Source organism: Mixophyes fleayi, chromosome 2 (genome assembly GCF_038048845.1).
Source record: "Mixophyes fleayi isolate aMixFle1 chromosome 2, aMixFle1.hap1, whole genome shotgun sequence".
Lineage (NCBI taxonomy): Eukaryota > Metazoa > Chordata > Amphibia > Anura > Limnodynastidae > Mixophyes > Mixophyes fleayi.
In genome coordinates this window covers 287,705,976-287,721,229 of record NC_134403.1, presented here as the reverse complement: position 1 = coordinate 287,721,229, position 15,254 = coordinate 287,705,976, and the positions used below count along the sequence as shown (strand labels likewise).

The window sequence follows — 15,254 nt, the reverse complement described above, 5'->3', positions numbered from 1 at the left end:
GGTTGGAACAGCTAGCTTGTCTGACATTCAAAGATAATTATTTTTTTACGGAGGGCATTTGTAACCTTTAGGGTAGCTCCCTATCATTCTGACAAGTACGTTTGTGTGGTGTAGTATATTTCTCATATAATAACATTGAAAAAAACAAGTTGAGTCTTTAGTTCTTGAAACTAACAAGTTATTTTTAAATATTGTATGTTAGGCTACAAATATAATATGGGGCTACTTTGACTATAGCTCCATTGCACAGATCTTGTTAAGACTGCAAAAGACAAATTCAGGTGTTAAAAATGCAAACAAAGAGTTTTGAAAACTTTTTAATAAATAGTCTCTTTTTACAGTAGAAATTTTAAATATATCATGCAGTCCATATAATTTAAAATAATTTACAGGCTGAGGTAGGGGTGGGGAGAAGCTGGGACAGCAAGAAAGTGTCTACTTATGGTCGGCCTTTCCTGCTGAGCACACAGACACAGGCTGTATCAATCCGTATGAATCTCCAAGCTGCTTGTTTCCCTTCCATTGTCAAAGCTTTGACAAAGGTGTGCGTGGTGGTACAATAGGAGTTCCAATGCTTTGAATCAATCCCACGGCATCCACCCGACACTGGCTTTGGATCTCTACACTTGGTCTCGAAAAAGTACTGTTTGAAAACGTTATTATTTATATTGACTTCCCCCAACACAGTTACTTCCTTGCCCTTGATGTCAGTGGCTGTGTTTTTTTCCCCAACCCACATACTGACACTATCACATACAGAGTACTCCCCCCGGTGAAGGACCGGGTGAACCGTTCGTTTCGCTCGGATAGTTTTGTTGAGAGACTCCTCATCATCTAAATATTCCAAGTTCCGGAGGTCCTCTGACAGTGGTGGAGGCTGTGTGCTAAATAAAACCCTTGGAGAGCGAAATTTCCTCTTTCTGAAGATTTTAGGGTCGACTGAAACGTTGTGAAAGGCTGGGGGTTCATTAGCCTCTATTTTGCCATGATGTCGGTGAAGAGACTTAGTTCGATGTGCGTGATGATGATGATGCTGATTACGATGTTTTGATGACCCGGCTGGGGCATGATCTTTTGTCTTTGGTGCAGCCTGTATGCCGATCAAAAATGCTATAATCAGAGTGTAGTACAACATGGACATCACTCTATCCACCTAGGAATGAAAAGAAATAAAGACTATTAAAAATATGTGAAAATGTACTCATTGCAAATTGCATAATCTAATAACATAATAACTTCTGTTTTGCGGAATATAGTTATTTAAAATTCACTATGTGAGACATAAATTATTTATGCTGATAATGGTTATGCTGTTGCCAACATATTACAAAGCAATGTAACCTGATGTGATCAAAATACAAACAAATTCTTTAAAACATGAAATAAAAGATAAAAATGACCAGGTTACAACCTGAAAGGTGTGGAAACACTTAATACTTTAGCGTGCTAACAATTTTAGTGAAAAATACCAATTTCTTGATGAAATTAGTGTTCAGAGATAAGGAAGGATAGTAATAGAATACTATAATTCTTATACGCAATGGCTTAAACAAAACATAGACCTTGGCATTTCTACTAACACAAGTGTAAAATGACTTAAAATTACAAATAGCCCTCCTATTACTCCCACCAAATTCACAAGTCAAACCAGAAACCTAAAATAAGCATATACTGTATATAACAGTGGTTTTAATGTGCTTGCATTTATTCAAACACATAAAATGTAAACTAAAATAAGGTACCAATATTTAGATCTTTCTTTACTCATATTTATATTCTATTGTAATAATTACCGCATATTTTACATCTCTAATTATATTATTATTTTTTATATATATATTTCTTGCACACACACATCCATCAACTAGTTTAGTGATGTATCTCCCACTTACTAGACGCACATAGATCCATTAACTATCTGTTATACTCATAAATTCCTCTAGCTATTGTGAAATTACCAAATGCACAAGTATGTGATCCACACAATCAGGTTACACACATCTACTACTCCACAACTACAAAAATCAGGCACAAAGAGATTGAATATCCCAATAATGGTATGATCTACATACATGACAAAACTGTATTATTTATTACCTCTTTATTATTCATTATTGTTATTCAACTTTTTATGTCTTGGTGATACCTGAAAGAACCCTAGCATTCTACATTGATTTGTCCATTACAAACTATCACCCCTCCAGAGTTCATCCACAAGGACTGTTTCTCATTCGTTCTGTACATTTGAGCGATTCCTATCAGCACTTATCTACAGGTACCCCCTCAGCCAACTAAACATTGCCGCTTAAGCACCCTCCCTATCGTTCTCTTATTGCGCTGTTCTGCCAGCTGTTCACACACATTTATGAATTGGTAAATGGCTGTCAAACAGTGTAAATCACAGTATTGGGCTCACTTTGTGCCTAAAATGTCTGCTGAGCAAGATTACTGTATTTGCAGCAGAGCAGTAGTTTGCACAGGAGGAAGGGAGGAGTTGGACAGAGTGAAGGTACGGTTAGTGAGGTCTAGGGACATATGGAGCAGGTGCCCATGTGCTTTGTTTTGTGAAGAGCTGCAGAAAAAATATGCTATATTGGAAAGTGAGATTTGTAAAACTGAGTGATTCCAGTGTGATGGACAGGGATCCTCTAACACCCCTTCCCATTATAACAAAAAAGTAAAAACACTATTTTAAGAAAAACCTTTATTGAACAAAACACTGTCCAACACACTGGTTCACAGTAATTTTAAATGCAAAAAAAATAAATAAAAATGTAACATATTACTCTCCCCACTCCTGTCATTTAGCAACCCCTTCATAAATCCCCTATTTTGTTATTCATTACCTCCTTGAATATTCATCGCCTACACCACTCTTTATGTAATCACCCAACACCCCCACCCATGGCTATTCTTCAACCTCCACTGCTTCTCTTACCTGACACAGTAGAAGCGGTGGGTAGAAGAACTGGAGTCCATCCTACATCTGATCACATGATGCTACAGTCTCCGATAGGCTGGGGCCGATGTGATAAGCTGCATAATCATGTGATCAGATGCAGGGAGGGATTCCTCTAATTGTCGCTTCAACTGTGCAAGCTGAGAGAAATATTGGGGACATCAGGAGAGCAAGTCTGCTTTTAAATTGTTAGCCCCCTTTTCCCTCTGTCCACCAATGAGGGGGATGTGTCACTATAAAAATTATATACAGAGATCAATGAAGTTCAACTTTTCCTAAATGTTAATTATGTTGGTTCAGAGGAAGGGAAAACAAAACCCTCAGTGTGACAGTTGCCAATTTATCCAAACAAGGCGAAACAAAAGAATTCCTTTGTAACCTCAAAAGTGGCAATTGGATACAATTCCTGGATAATCTCCATAATGTCCTGGACTGATTATAGCTACAGATACATTTCTTTTAACAAAGGCATATGTTAGATATTAGGGTGGTGAATCTGCTAGCTGTCATATGTGTTTTCACATTACTCTGTTGAATCAGTGCATTGTATCTTTTTCCATGTGTTTGACAAGCTACAGCAAGTTTGCACTCCAGTCTGTGGTTTGTGTGTGCCTTGATCATTTCTAAATCACTACAATTGCCAACGAGAAATCTACAACTCAAGCTGATAGATATTAGAATACTACAAAATGAAGAAAAGAATTACCCACACACAACAGTGATACAGGAAGAGATCAGATCAGATCATGGCAGATTATATGGGGAAAAAAAAAAAGATGCTTTTGATAGTGTCAATGAAGATTGGATGTTGTAAATGGAGAGTCTGGAACAATATTTTGCCACCAATGACATTGACGAAGAGAAGAGAGCTCTGGTTCTATTGAGCACCATGGGAGAAAAGGCTTATGAATTGCTGTGAAGTTTAACAACCCTCAAGAAACCAAGAAGTCACTTTTAAGACATTGTACAAATTATGCAAGACCATTTGTCATCTAAGCCACTACTGATTGTCAAACAATTCGAATTTCATAAATAAAAAAAAAAACAAGGGGGAGTCCATTGCTGCTTATGGGGCAGAACGCAAGAGACTGTCTAAACAAAGTCAGTTTGGGAATATGCTGAATGATGCCCTGAAAGATAAATTGGTTTATGGTATCTCTAATGAACGCATAGAGAAGAGGCGGTTATCAGAAGCAGATTTTACATTTAAACATGCAGTGGAAGTAGCAGCTTGAGATACAAACCAGAGTCAAGACAGGGTCTCATGTGAACCAGGGCAAGGCAGGCAACCACAATGCATGCTGATGTGTGCTATCGCTGTGGCAAAGACTCACACACCACATTAGAATGCAGGTTCAAGAACGAACTGTGTATTTGTTCGTTTTTAGTTGAATGCTCTACAAGGAGTCTGGCAGGCCTGGAAAAATAAGGAAGATGTCAAAGACAAGAGAATTATGAGTAACAAGACAAAAAACGTTATGTTGTGGAGGGACAGAAGTTTTAAATGGATAGTGAAAATGGACTCGCCACTCTAATAATACAGCTTTCAGTGTAAATGAGGGGAGACAAACAAGCAACCTGGCGCCACAGCTAAATGATCAAACAGTGGAAATGGAATTGGACATGGGATCTGCTGTATCAGTTTACGTCGCAGAGCGAATTTGATCAATGTATAAAAGAGACCAAACTGCTTAAATCAGAGGTATTACTGAAAACATACATGAAGAAGAAGATTGTTGCACTTGTGGTAATATTTATAAAGGTTCAATAGTAACCACAGCAGAACAAGTTGGACTTGTATATTGTCAAGAAAGGTGGTCCAGTCCTTTGGGGATGAAAGTGGCTGTGGAAGCCTCAGTTAGATTGGAGGTCAATAATACGTTTGAGTCCCTTGCAATCCACGGACATGGCGTTAGATAGGTTTCTGAAACAGGCAGTGGCTAATTTCCAAGAAGGAAATGGAAATTTACAATTTATCAAGGGAAAGCTCTTGCTTATAGAAGGAGCCACTGCCTTGTTCCATAGGGCACGTCCTGTTTCCTATGGAATCCGTCAGAAAGTTGAAGTTGAGTTAGATAGTTTAGAGAAGGCAGGAATTTTGTCCAAAGTGGATTGAAGTCCTTGGGCAACACCAGTGGTTCCAGTATCCAAGAAAATTGCTGCAGTGAGTGTACGTGTTGACTGGGTCAAAGTCAACCCCATGTTACCTCCTACCCAAACTGAAGATATCTTTGCAAATTTGTCAAGTGCAAAAGGTTCACTAAAACTGACCTAGCATATGCTTATCTGAAGATTGCAATGGAAGAAGAATCCAAAATACTGCTCACCATCAGTATACACAAAGGCCTATAAAGCTATAGGCTATTATATTTGACATTGACCCTGCACCAACTATTTGTCAGTGACCCATGAACTAAGTCTTACAGGAAGTTCTTGTTATTCAGTGCTATCTTGATGATATTATTCTAAAAGAAGCAACTGATAAAGAACATCTAGAGAACCTCAAGATGGTCCTAAAGCAGCAAGAACAATTGTGAGTTCTTTAAAAGGTCTGTTACACACCATTGATGCTCAAGGACATCACACATGTCAAGAGAAAGTTAAAAGTCTTAAAAGCCCCATAGCCACAAGTTGTCTCCTAGTTACCATCCTTTCTGGTATTCATCAATTATTACAATAGATTTTTGCTAAAATCGACAGTGCTCCACCCATTACAATGGCTCTAACAAAATGGTCTATAGAATGTGAACATTCTTTTAGAGCCGTTGGATTGCTGTGGAAGCCTGCCCCCAAATCAGCAAGAGAAAGGGACAAATTCAAACAAGTTGAAAACCTTCCTATTATGGGAGCAATGCTACAACGGGGGACCACTATACTAATTGTATACAGCTACACAGAAGAGATAGAAAGGCCAGCAAACACAACAGCTTTTTCCGTACTACCAACGTAGAAACAAACTGACTATGGCTGTATCATTAAGACCATGAGAATCATTATCCCTGCAAAATTGTGGGAATGAGTGCTAGAAGAACTTCTATGCTGGACAATTGTTAACATGAAAGCTTTGCTGGAAGCTTTGTCTGGTGGCCAGGGCTCGACCAACAGCTTGAGCTACTAGCCCATGGTGTCAACAGGTACAAACTATGTATATCATCATCATTCATCATCATCATTTATTTATATAGCGCCAACATATTCCGTAGCGCTTTACAATTGTATATAAATCAGTACCACTCCACCTGTGGGAATGGCGAACTACACTGTGGCAAAGAGACCACAATGACTTACAGGGACATTTCTGGTCGGGATGGAAGCTTGTTCCAAATGGCCTCCACTATGGTTACTCGTATAATAGAGGTGGTACCGAACCAGTTTGCCAGAACAGGAGTATCCAAATATCTGCAATAATGGACCTCAGTTCATAGCTATAGATTTTCAAATATTCCTGAAGAACAGCATTTGTCACATCACATCTGCCCCTGACCATCCATCCAGGACGGCTGAGCAGCTCATGGAAACAATTAAACATGCATGTTGTGCAATGCCCAATGATGAGGGCATTACAACAGAAGATAGCTACGTTTCCGAATGGTCCTTCCTACAAACAGTTAGTTGGATAAGACTTTTTATTGACCTTACGTATACACATATAGGATCAGCTCTGGGAGGAATCTTTTTCCTCAAGGTAAACAAACTTAAATCAATTTATCTAACCCAGAGATGGGCAACAGGCTGCCCTAGGACTGCATGCGGCCCTCTGAGCCTCCAGCTGTGGAACCCAGCTTCTTCCTGGTTTATTGTCAGATGTCATAGATTCAAAGGCCTGCTGATATGGAATGACATATAGGTGTCTCTATTTCATTTAATGTATTGTTTTAACTTATTACTGCGATAAAGGGTAATATGCAGCCCTTTTGACGCTTCTGAGCCCTCTTCAGTTCTAACAGTGAGGTGCCCAAACCTGTCCCAAATATTCAAGATGTGGTCTAAGTAGTGACTTATAAAATGGCAATACAATATTTGCACCTCATGCACCTTATCTACATTGTGTTTCATCTGCAATGTCACTGTTCAGTTTGCCATTTTGTCTAAAATGTTATAGCAAAAGGTTATCCTGTTGTGTGTTATCATCCATGTAAAGCTTATTGTAATAAGCAAACAGGGACACTTTTTATTAACAGACTTGTTGATGTCCTAGAAATTAAAGATTGAAATCGGCAATGGCCAATACTGATCATAATAATGCAGTTTAAGTTATAAAGTTACTTATATACAAAGTCCACAAATATTGCTTCTGTACCAAACTTTAAGTATGATAATTTGAGTTTAATGTGATGGGAAGCAGTGAAGAGTGGATTGTAAGAGCGGGAAAAGGAGATAAAGGAAGGAGAATGGGGTTGAGTATTGAGGAAATAAATAATCAAACTCCATTTTTTTCATTCTGTTGAGGGAAAGATCCTACATAAAGTTTTGGCAGAATACCAGTTTCAGGTGAATTAACTATTTTACATATTGTCTGTATTATTGAGTGAATTTATACAAGTGGCAGCCAAGCATACTACCTATACACACACACACTTTATAAAAGTAGTTCAATAAATGATGTCACTATATATATGTAAACTTTTTTTTATATATATTAAGTAGGGATGAGCGCGCTCGGATTTCTGAAATCCGAGCCCACCCGAACGTTGCGGATCCGAGTCGGATCCGAGACAGATCCGGGTATTGGCGCCAAATTCAAAAGTGAAACTGAGGCTCTGACTCATAATCCCGTTGTCGGATCTCGCGATACTCGGATCCTATAAATTCCCCGCTAGTCGCCGCCATCTTCACTCGGGCATTGATCAGGGTAGAGGGAGGGTGTGTTAGGTGGTCCTCTGTGCTGTTTAGTTCTGTGCTGTTTAGTTCTGTGCTGTTTAGTGCTGTGCTGTTTAGTGCTGTGCTGTGCTGTGCTGTGCTGTGTTCTGCAGTATCAGTCCAGTGGTGCTGTGTGCTGTGCTCTGTCCTTCTGAGGTCAGTGGTGCTGCTGGGTCCTGTGCTGTGTCCTGTTCAGTCCAGTGGTGCTGTGTCCTGTGCTCTGTGCTTCTAAGGGCATAGTTATTTCCCCAATATTCCCCTGTGTTTAAAAAAATAAAAAAAAGTTTTTTTTATAAAATACCAAAAACTACTTTAATATTTTTTAATTACCACAAAATTTTCACAACCAATCCTGCAGTATAAGCCCATTGGTACTGCAATATTACCAAGTTCACACATTCAGCAGTAAAAGTCCAGTGGTACTGCAATATTACAAAGTTTACACATTCTGCAGTATCAGTCCAGTGGTGCTGTGTCCTGTGCTCTGTCCTGCTGAGTTCCGTAGTGCTGCTGGGTCCTGTGCCGTGTCCTGTTCAGTCCAGTGGTGCTGTGTCCTGTGCTCTGTGCTTCTAAGGGCATAGTTATTTCCCCATTATTCCCAAGTTTGTAAAAAATAAAAAAAAAGTAAAAAAAAATAAAAAATTAAAAAAAAAATAAAATATATAATAATTATAACCAAATTTGCAAAACCAATCCAGCATTATAAGTCCATTGGTACTGCAATATTACCAAGTTCACACATTCTGCAGTATCTTGTGCTACATATAATGGAGAGCAAAAATTTGGAGGATAAAGTAGGGAAAGATCAAGACCCACTTCCTCCTAATGCTGAAGCTGCTGCCACTAGTCATGACATAGACGATGAAATGCCATCAACGTCGTCTGGCAAGCACGATGCCCAATCTCCTAGTACAGGGCATGTAAAATCCAAAAAGCCCAAGTTCTCAAAAAACAGCAAAAAAAGAAACTTAAAATCATCTGAGGAGAAACGTAAAGTTGGCAATATGCCAATTACGACAAGTAGTGGCAAGGAACGGCTTAGGCCCTGTCCCGTGTTCATGACTAGTGGTCCAACTTCACCCAAGGATCAAAGCCCTCCTCCCCCCCCCTACAAAAAATTTAAGAGAGTTATGCTGTCAGCAACAACAACAAAACAGCAAAGAACTCTGCCTTCTAAACAGATGACATCACAAATCCCCAAGGCGAGTCCAAGGGTGTTGTTGGTTGTGAACCCTGACCTTCCCATCACTGTACGGGAAGAGGTGACTCCATCCAGCATTTGCAGCACGCCCTCTGCATATGCTGGAAGGATCACCCACAGTCCAGTTACAGATTTGGCTAATGAAGGTGTGAATGTTGTGCACTGGGAGGAGGATATTGATGTAGCTGGCGCTGAGGAGGATGTTGATGATTATGATGCAGACAGATACCAAATTGCATTTCTCAATTTCTATTTATATTCTAGATTATATAACGGCTGAAAAGTTTTCTGTTTTACTCCTAGTGGAGAGGGGATCTGATGCAGACAGATACCAAACTGCCTTTGTCCATTTCTTTGTATATTTGAATTGCTAGTTCTACAGTCTATGCAGGCTGCTTTATTTATATTCAACTACAAGTGTAGGGCGGGGGGGGGGGGGCATAGATAGCCACCAAAGTAACGTGGTCCATTTAATTTCACTTTCTAGCTCCACAGTCTGTGCAGCCTGCTTTTTTTTATCTTCAAAGTATTTATATTTACAAGCCTTGCAATCTAAATTAACTAGAGGTAGTGACGTGGTAGAACTCCAAAAGGCAGTTTGGAAGCCCCTGTACAAACTGGCTCTATTTTTTAACTGAGTTGTCCCCCCTCCAGTGTGTACTCGGAAAGAGTTTTTAGTGCAGCGGGGAACCTGGTCAGTGAGCGGCGAAGGAGGTTGCTTCCTCACAACGTTGAAAAAATGATGTTTATAAAAATGAATAATCAATTCCTCAATGAAGTACAGCACTGCCCTCCAGACAGTACAGAGGGACTGTGGTTGTGGAGTCCAGCGGGGACGAATTGATAATGTGTGAGGAGGAGGAAGTACACACTGTAGGGGGAGAGGAATCAGAGGTTGAGGATAAGGACGACATCTTTCCTCAGTAGAGCCTGTTTAGTTTGTACAGGGAGAGATGAATTGTTTTATTGGTGTGGGGGCCCAAACAAACCAATCATTTCAGCCACAGTTGTTTGGTAGGCCCTGTCGCTGAAATGATTGGTTTGTTAAAGTGTGCATGTCCTATTTCAACAACATAAGGGTGGGTGGGAGGGCCCAAGGACAATTCCATCTTGCACCTTTTTTTTTGGCATTATGTGACCATTCAACAGTCGTTTGCCATGTTCAAAAAGTAAAAGAAAATGCCAACAAATTCAATAAATTAAATCAAAAGTTAAATGCCCTGTCATTATTTAAAACAAGAGGTTTTGACGTGCTAGAATTAGTGTAGTGTTAAGATGTTATAAACACTACACTTGGAAATTGGAGGAGGTAATGTGGCCCCGGTATCAAGTTGGGTACCGGGGCCACCCCACTACGCAGTCCAGATACTTGTTTGGTGGAATTCCGACACGTGGAGGGTTTTTAAATTATATTGTGGCCTCGGTACCAAATTGTGTACCGGGGCCACCACACTACGCAGTCAAGATACTTGTTTGGTGGAATTCAGACCAGTTGAGGGTTTTATTATTATATTGTGTGGACCACTCTATCTATACCACACTACAACTCTATACCACTCTATTTCCTACTTTAATTCTATTTAATTCTATTTCCTACTTTAATTCTATTACTAATTAATTACCATAAAGAGGAACAAAAAAAACCAATTTTACCAAAAGTATAATATGACTTAGACTTACAAACACTACACTTGAAAGATCGTGCCTTTAAATGAAAAAGTCAGTCTTGATTGCACGACTATGTGCAAGTGCAACAGGGACATTTTTTTGGGTTTACAAAGTCAAACAATAACACTACGACCCTGTCTGTCTGGGGTCTGTCAATGACGAATTGTCTGGAGCATGTTTTGAGGAGGTATTGTGGCCCCGGTATCAAATTGGGTACCGGGGCCACCCCACTATGCAGTCCAGATACTTGTTTGGTGGAATTCCGACACGTGGAGGGTGTATTTATTTTATTGTGGCCCCGGTATCAAGTTGGGTACCGGGGCCACCCCACTACGCAGTCCAGATACTTGTTTGGTGGAATTCTGACACGTGGAGGGTGTATTTATTTTATTGTGGCCCCGGTATCAAGTTGGGTACCGGGGCCACCCCACTACGCAGTCCAGATACTTGTTTGGTGGAATTCTGACACGTGGAGGGTGTATTTATTTTATTGTGGCCCCGGTATCAAGTTGGGTACCGGGGCCACCCCACTACGCAGTCCAGATACTTGTTTGGTGGAATTCTGACACGTGGAGGGTGTATTTATTTTATTGTGGCCCCGGTATCAAGTTGGGTACCGGGGCCACCCCACTACGCAGTCCAGATACTTGTTTGGTGGAATTCTGACACGTGGAGGGTGTATTTATTTTATTGTGGCCCCGGTATCAAGTTGGGTACCGGGGCCACCCCACTACGCAGTCCAGATACTTGTTTGGTGGAATTCTGACACGTGGAGGGTGTATTTATTTTATTGTGGCCCCGGTATCAAGTTGGGTACCGGGGCCACCCCACTACGCAGTCCAGATACTTGTTTGGTGGAATTCTGACACGTGGAGGGTGTATTTATTTTATTGTGGCCCCGGTATCAAGTTGGGTACCGGGGCCACCCCACTACGCAGTCCAGATACTTGTTTGGTGGAATTCTGACACGTGGAGGGTGTATTTATTTTATTGTGGCCCCGGTATCAAGTTGGGTACCGGGGCCACCCCACTACGCAGTCCAGATACTTGTTTGGTGGAATTCTGACACGTGGAGGGTGTATTTATTTTATTGTGGCCCCGGTACCAAATTGTGTACCGGGGCCACCACACTACGCAGTCAAGATAGATAGATGCGTATCATAGATAAAGTACATTCAGTGGTGTGGGGCAAATTGAAAAATATTCAAAATGCACTGACATTATCAAAAACAAGAGGTTGTCACATGCTAAAACTCCAACATGTATATGATGGAGAGGATGGAGGAGCAGCCGTATGTGTAGTGTAATGCAGACCTGTTGAAGGTTTTTTATATATTTTATTGTGGTGCCCAGTGCCCACTCCTCTACGCAGTCCAGGTACATTTATTGGTGCGAATCAAACAAGTTGATGGTTTTCTTATTATATATATTGTGGTGACCCACTCCTCTACGCAGTCCAGGTACATTTATTGGTGCGAATCAAACAAGTTGATGGTTTTCTTATTATATATATTGTGGTGACCCACTCCTCTACGCAGTCCAGGTACATTTATTGGTGCGATTCATAAAAGTTCAGGGTTTTTAAGATATTGTGGTGACCCACTCCTCTACGCAGTCCAGGTACATTTATTGGTGCGATTCATAAAAGTTCAGGGTTTTTAATATATTGTGGTGACCCACTCCTCTACGCAGTCCAGGTACATTTATTGGTGCGAATCAAACAAGTTGATGGTTTTCTTATTATATATATTGTGGTGACCCACTCCTCTACGCAGTCCAGGTACATTTATTGGTGCGATTCATAAAAGTTCAGGGTTTTTAAGATATTGTGGTGACCCACTCCTCTACGCAGTCCAGGTACATTTATTGGTGCGAATCAAACAAGTTGATGGTTTTCTTATTATATATATTGTGGTGACCCACTCCTCTACGCAGTCCAGGTACATTTATTGGTGCGATTCATAAAAGTTCAGGGTTTTTAATATATTGTGGTGACCCACTCCTCTACGCAGTCCAGGTACATTTATTGGTGCGAATCAAACCAGTTGATGGTTTTCTTATTATATATATTGTGGTGACCCACTCCTCTACGCAGTCCAGGTACATTTATTGGTGCGATTCATAAAAGTTCAGGGTTTTTAATATATTGTGGTGACCCACTCCTCTACGCAGTCCAGGTACATTTATTGGTGCGAATCAAACAAGTTGATGGTTTTCTTATTATATATATTGTGGTGACCCACTCCTCTACGCAGTCCAGGTACATTTATTGGTGCGATTCATAAAAGTTCAGGGTTTTTAAGATATTGTGGTGACCCACTCCTCTACGCAGTCCAGGTACATTTATTGGTGCGAATCAAACAAGTTGATGGTTTTCTTATTATATATATTGTGGTGACCCACTCCTCTACGCAGTCCAGGTACATTTATTGGTGCGATTCATAAAAGTTCAGGGTTTTTAATATATTGTGGTGACCCACTCCTCTACGCAGTCCAGGTACATTTATTGGTGCGAATCAAACCAGTTGATGGTTTTCTTATTATATATATTGTGGTGACCCACTCCTCTACGCAGTCCAGGTACATTTATTGGTGCGATTCATAAAAGTTCAGGGTTTTTAATATATTGTGGTGACCCACTCCTCTACGCAGTCCAGGTACAATTATTGGTGCGAATCATAAAAGTTCAGGGTTTTTAATATATATTGTGGTGACCCACTCCTCTACGCAGTCCAGAAAGATACCTTGTTGCAACGTTTTGGACTAATAACTATATTGTGAGGTGTTCAGAATACACTGTAAATTAGTGGAAATGCTTGTTATTGAATGTTATTGAGGTTAATAATAGCCTAGGAGTGAAAATAAGCCCAAAAACTTGATTTTTAAACTTTTTATGTTTTTTTCAAAAAAAATCCGAATCCAATACCTTAAATCCGAACCGAGACCTTTCGTCAAGTGTTTTGCGAGACAAATCCGAACCTCAAAAATAACGAAAATCCGGATCCAAAACACAAAACACGAGACCTCAAAAGTCGCCGGTGCACATCCCTAATATTAAGGTCCCTCCACCAAATTTGGATCATATGTCACAACACTGGTACTTTTACATGAACACAAAAAAATAAATCACCCACAAAACAGTAATGTGTAGTTTTAAATTAGCTGTGTGCAAGTAAAACAACACTGAAACCAAAAGTAATTATAACAATTTGTGTTAATGACAGGAAATGGGGTAAATGGTAAAATGTTTGCAATGCCCCTGAGTCAATGGTGTTGTACTATGTACCACAGATTCAAACTACACAGACATTGAAGCACACAACACATTTCAACTTGTCAATCATTTCATTGGGTAACACAATTAGATTTCTTTTGCTTTAGATCTGTAATCCTATACATTTGTTCCAAATCCAGAGTCTGGAAAAAGATTGCAGTGTCTGATAGATAGATAGATAGATAGATAGATAGATAGAGTCAAGGAGGATTATTTCTATTGCCACCTACATAAATTACTTAACTTTAATGGCCAAGAGAATATAAATCAGAGGGCTTAGTATGTGTGTTTGTATTTTTCCCTGTTAAAGATAATAAGTGACCCATTTGTCATGAGGAAGTTATTATAGAGGCCAGAAAGTCTAAACTTTCCAGTTTTATGTGGAACATCAAACACTTTCTACATTTTTCCATACTTGGAGATACCTGGATAGTTCAAGGCTGTAATTCAGAACAGGCCACCCAGCAGAGCTGTTCCAGTAAACAATAATGAATTTAAAAAAAGTAGAGAAAATAAAAAAACTGTTTCTTTTGTTACCTTTCAATGTATTGATTGTCAAATATCTCATAAAAATGCGGGAAATCGCACCATGGAGACCCCCATCCCATCCACTTCACCAGAAAGTGAGCAGGATGCGGGAGAATGGCCTGCCGGGAATTTGGGAGAGTGATCAAGTATGGTATAGCGTTTATCATTTTATGAATAGAGTATATGTTCTATTGTTATTAAAGAAAACCTAGCAGAACAGTGATTAATTTATAAATATACACAAATTACTTTCAGCAATAAACAGTTTTCATATTTTGAGATCCTTTATATATATTTCTTTGTCATTTTTACATCCTATGTGAAAATATGTTAAATATATAAAGATAAACATACAGGGTCTGAGTCATTAAGGAGAGTAAAGCAAAAAAAAGGAGTAACTTTGCACCTCGACAAAACCATGTTGCATTGAAGGGGGAGGTAAATTTAAAACTTGGGGACAGATTTATAGTTGGGGTAGAGCATGTCCTAGACCAGGGGTGGCCAACCTTCTGCTCCCGAGCCGCATACGGCTCTTTTTGCTCTCACATGCGGCTACGATGCCGACAGGGGCAGATCAGTCATCTGCCAGCGTTCCATTGCTTCAGGTCGCAGGGGCAGGGGCAGTTCGGTCATGTGACATCCTCTGCACAACACAGGGAGGTCACATGGTGTAATCAGTCTAATCAGGGATGGAGGAGGAGACAGTGGAGAGTGCTCATGGCATGTGTGGAGGCTTAGCGGCATGCATGGGGCATGTGGGGAGA

At 40.1% G+C, this 15,254-nt stretch overlaps 1 protein-coding gene across 3 annotated transcripts in view; it reads right to left on the bottom strand.

Moving 5' to 3' along the window:
- Window positions 1-301: 301 nt before the first annotated feature.
- Window positions 302-15,254, bottom strand: part of NGF (nerve growth factor) — an 85,354-nt gene continuing 70,401 nt past the window's right edge. For all 3 annotated transcript variants that reach the window (XM_075196331.1, XM_075196330.1, XM_075196332.1), the window contains one exon: window positions 302-1,153. In XM_075196331.1, the coding sequence (XP_075052432.1) occupies window positions 440-1,141 (702 nt within the window). In that variant the 5' untranslated portion in view covers window positions 1,142-1,153 and the 3' untranslated portion in view covers window positions 302-439. The remainder of the gene's footprint in view (window positions 1,154-15,254) is intronic.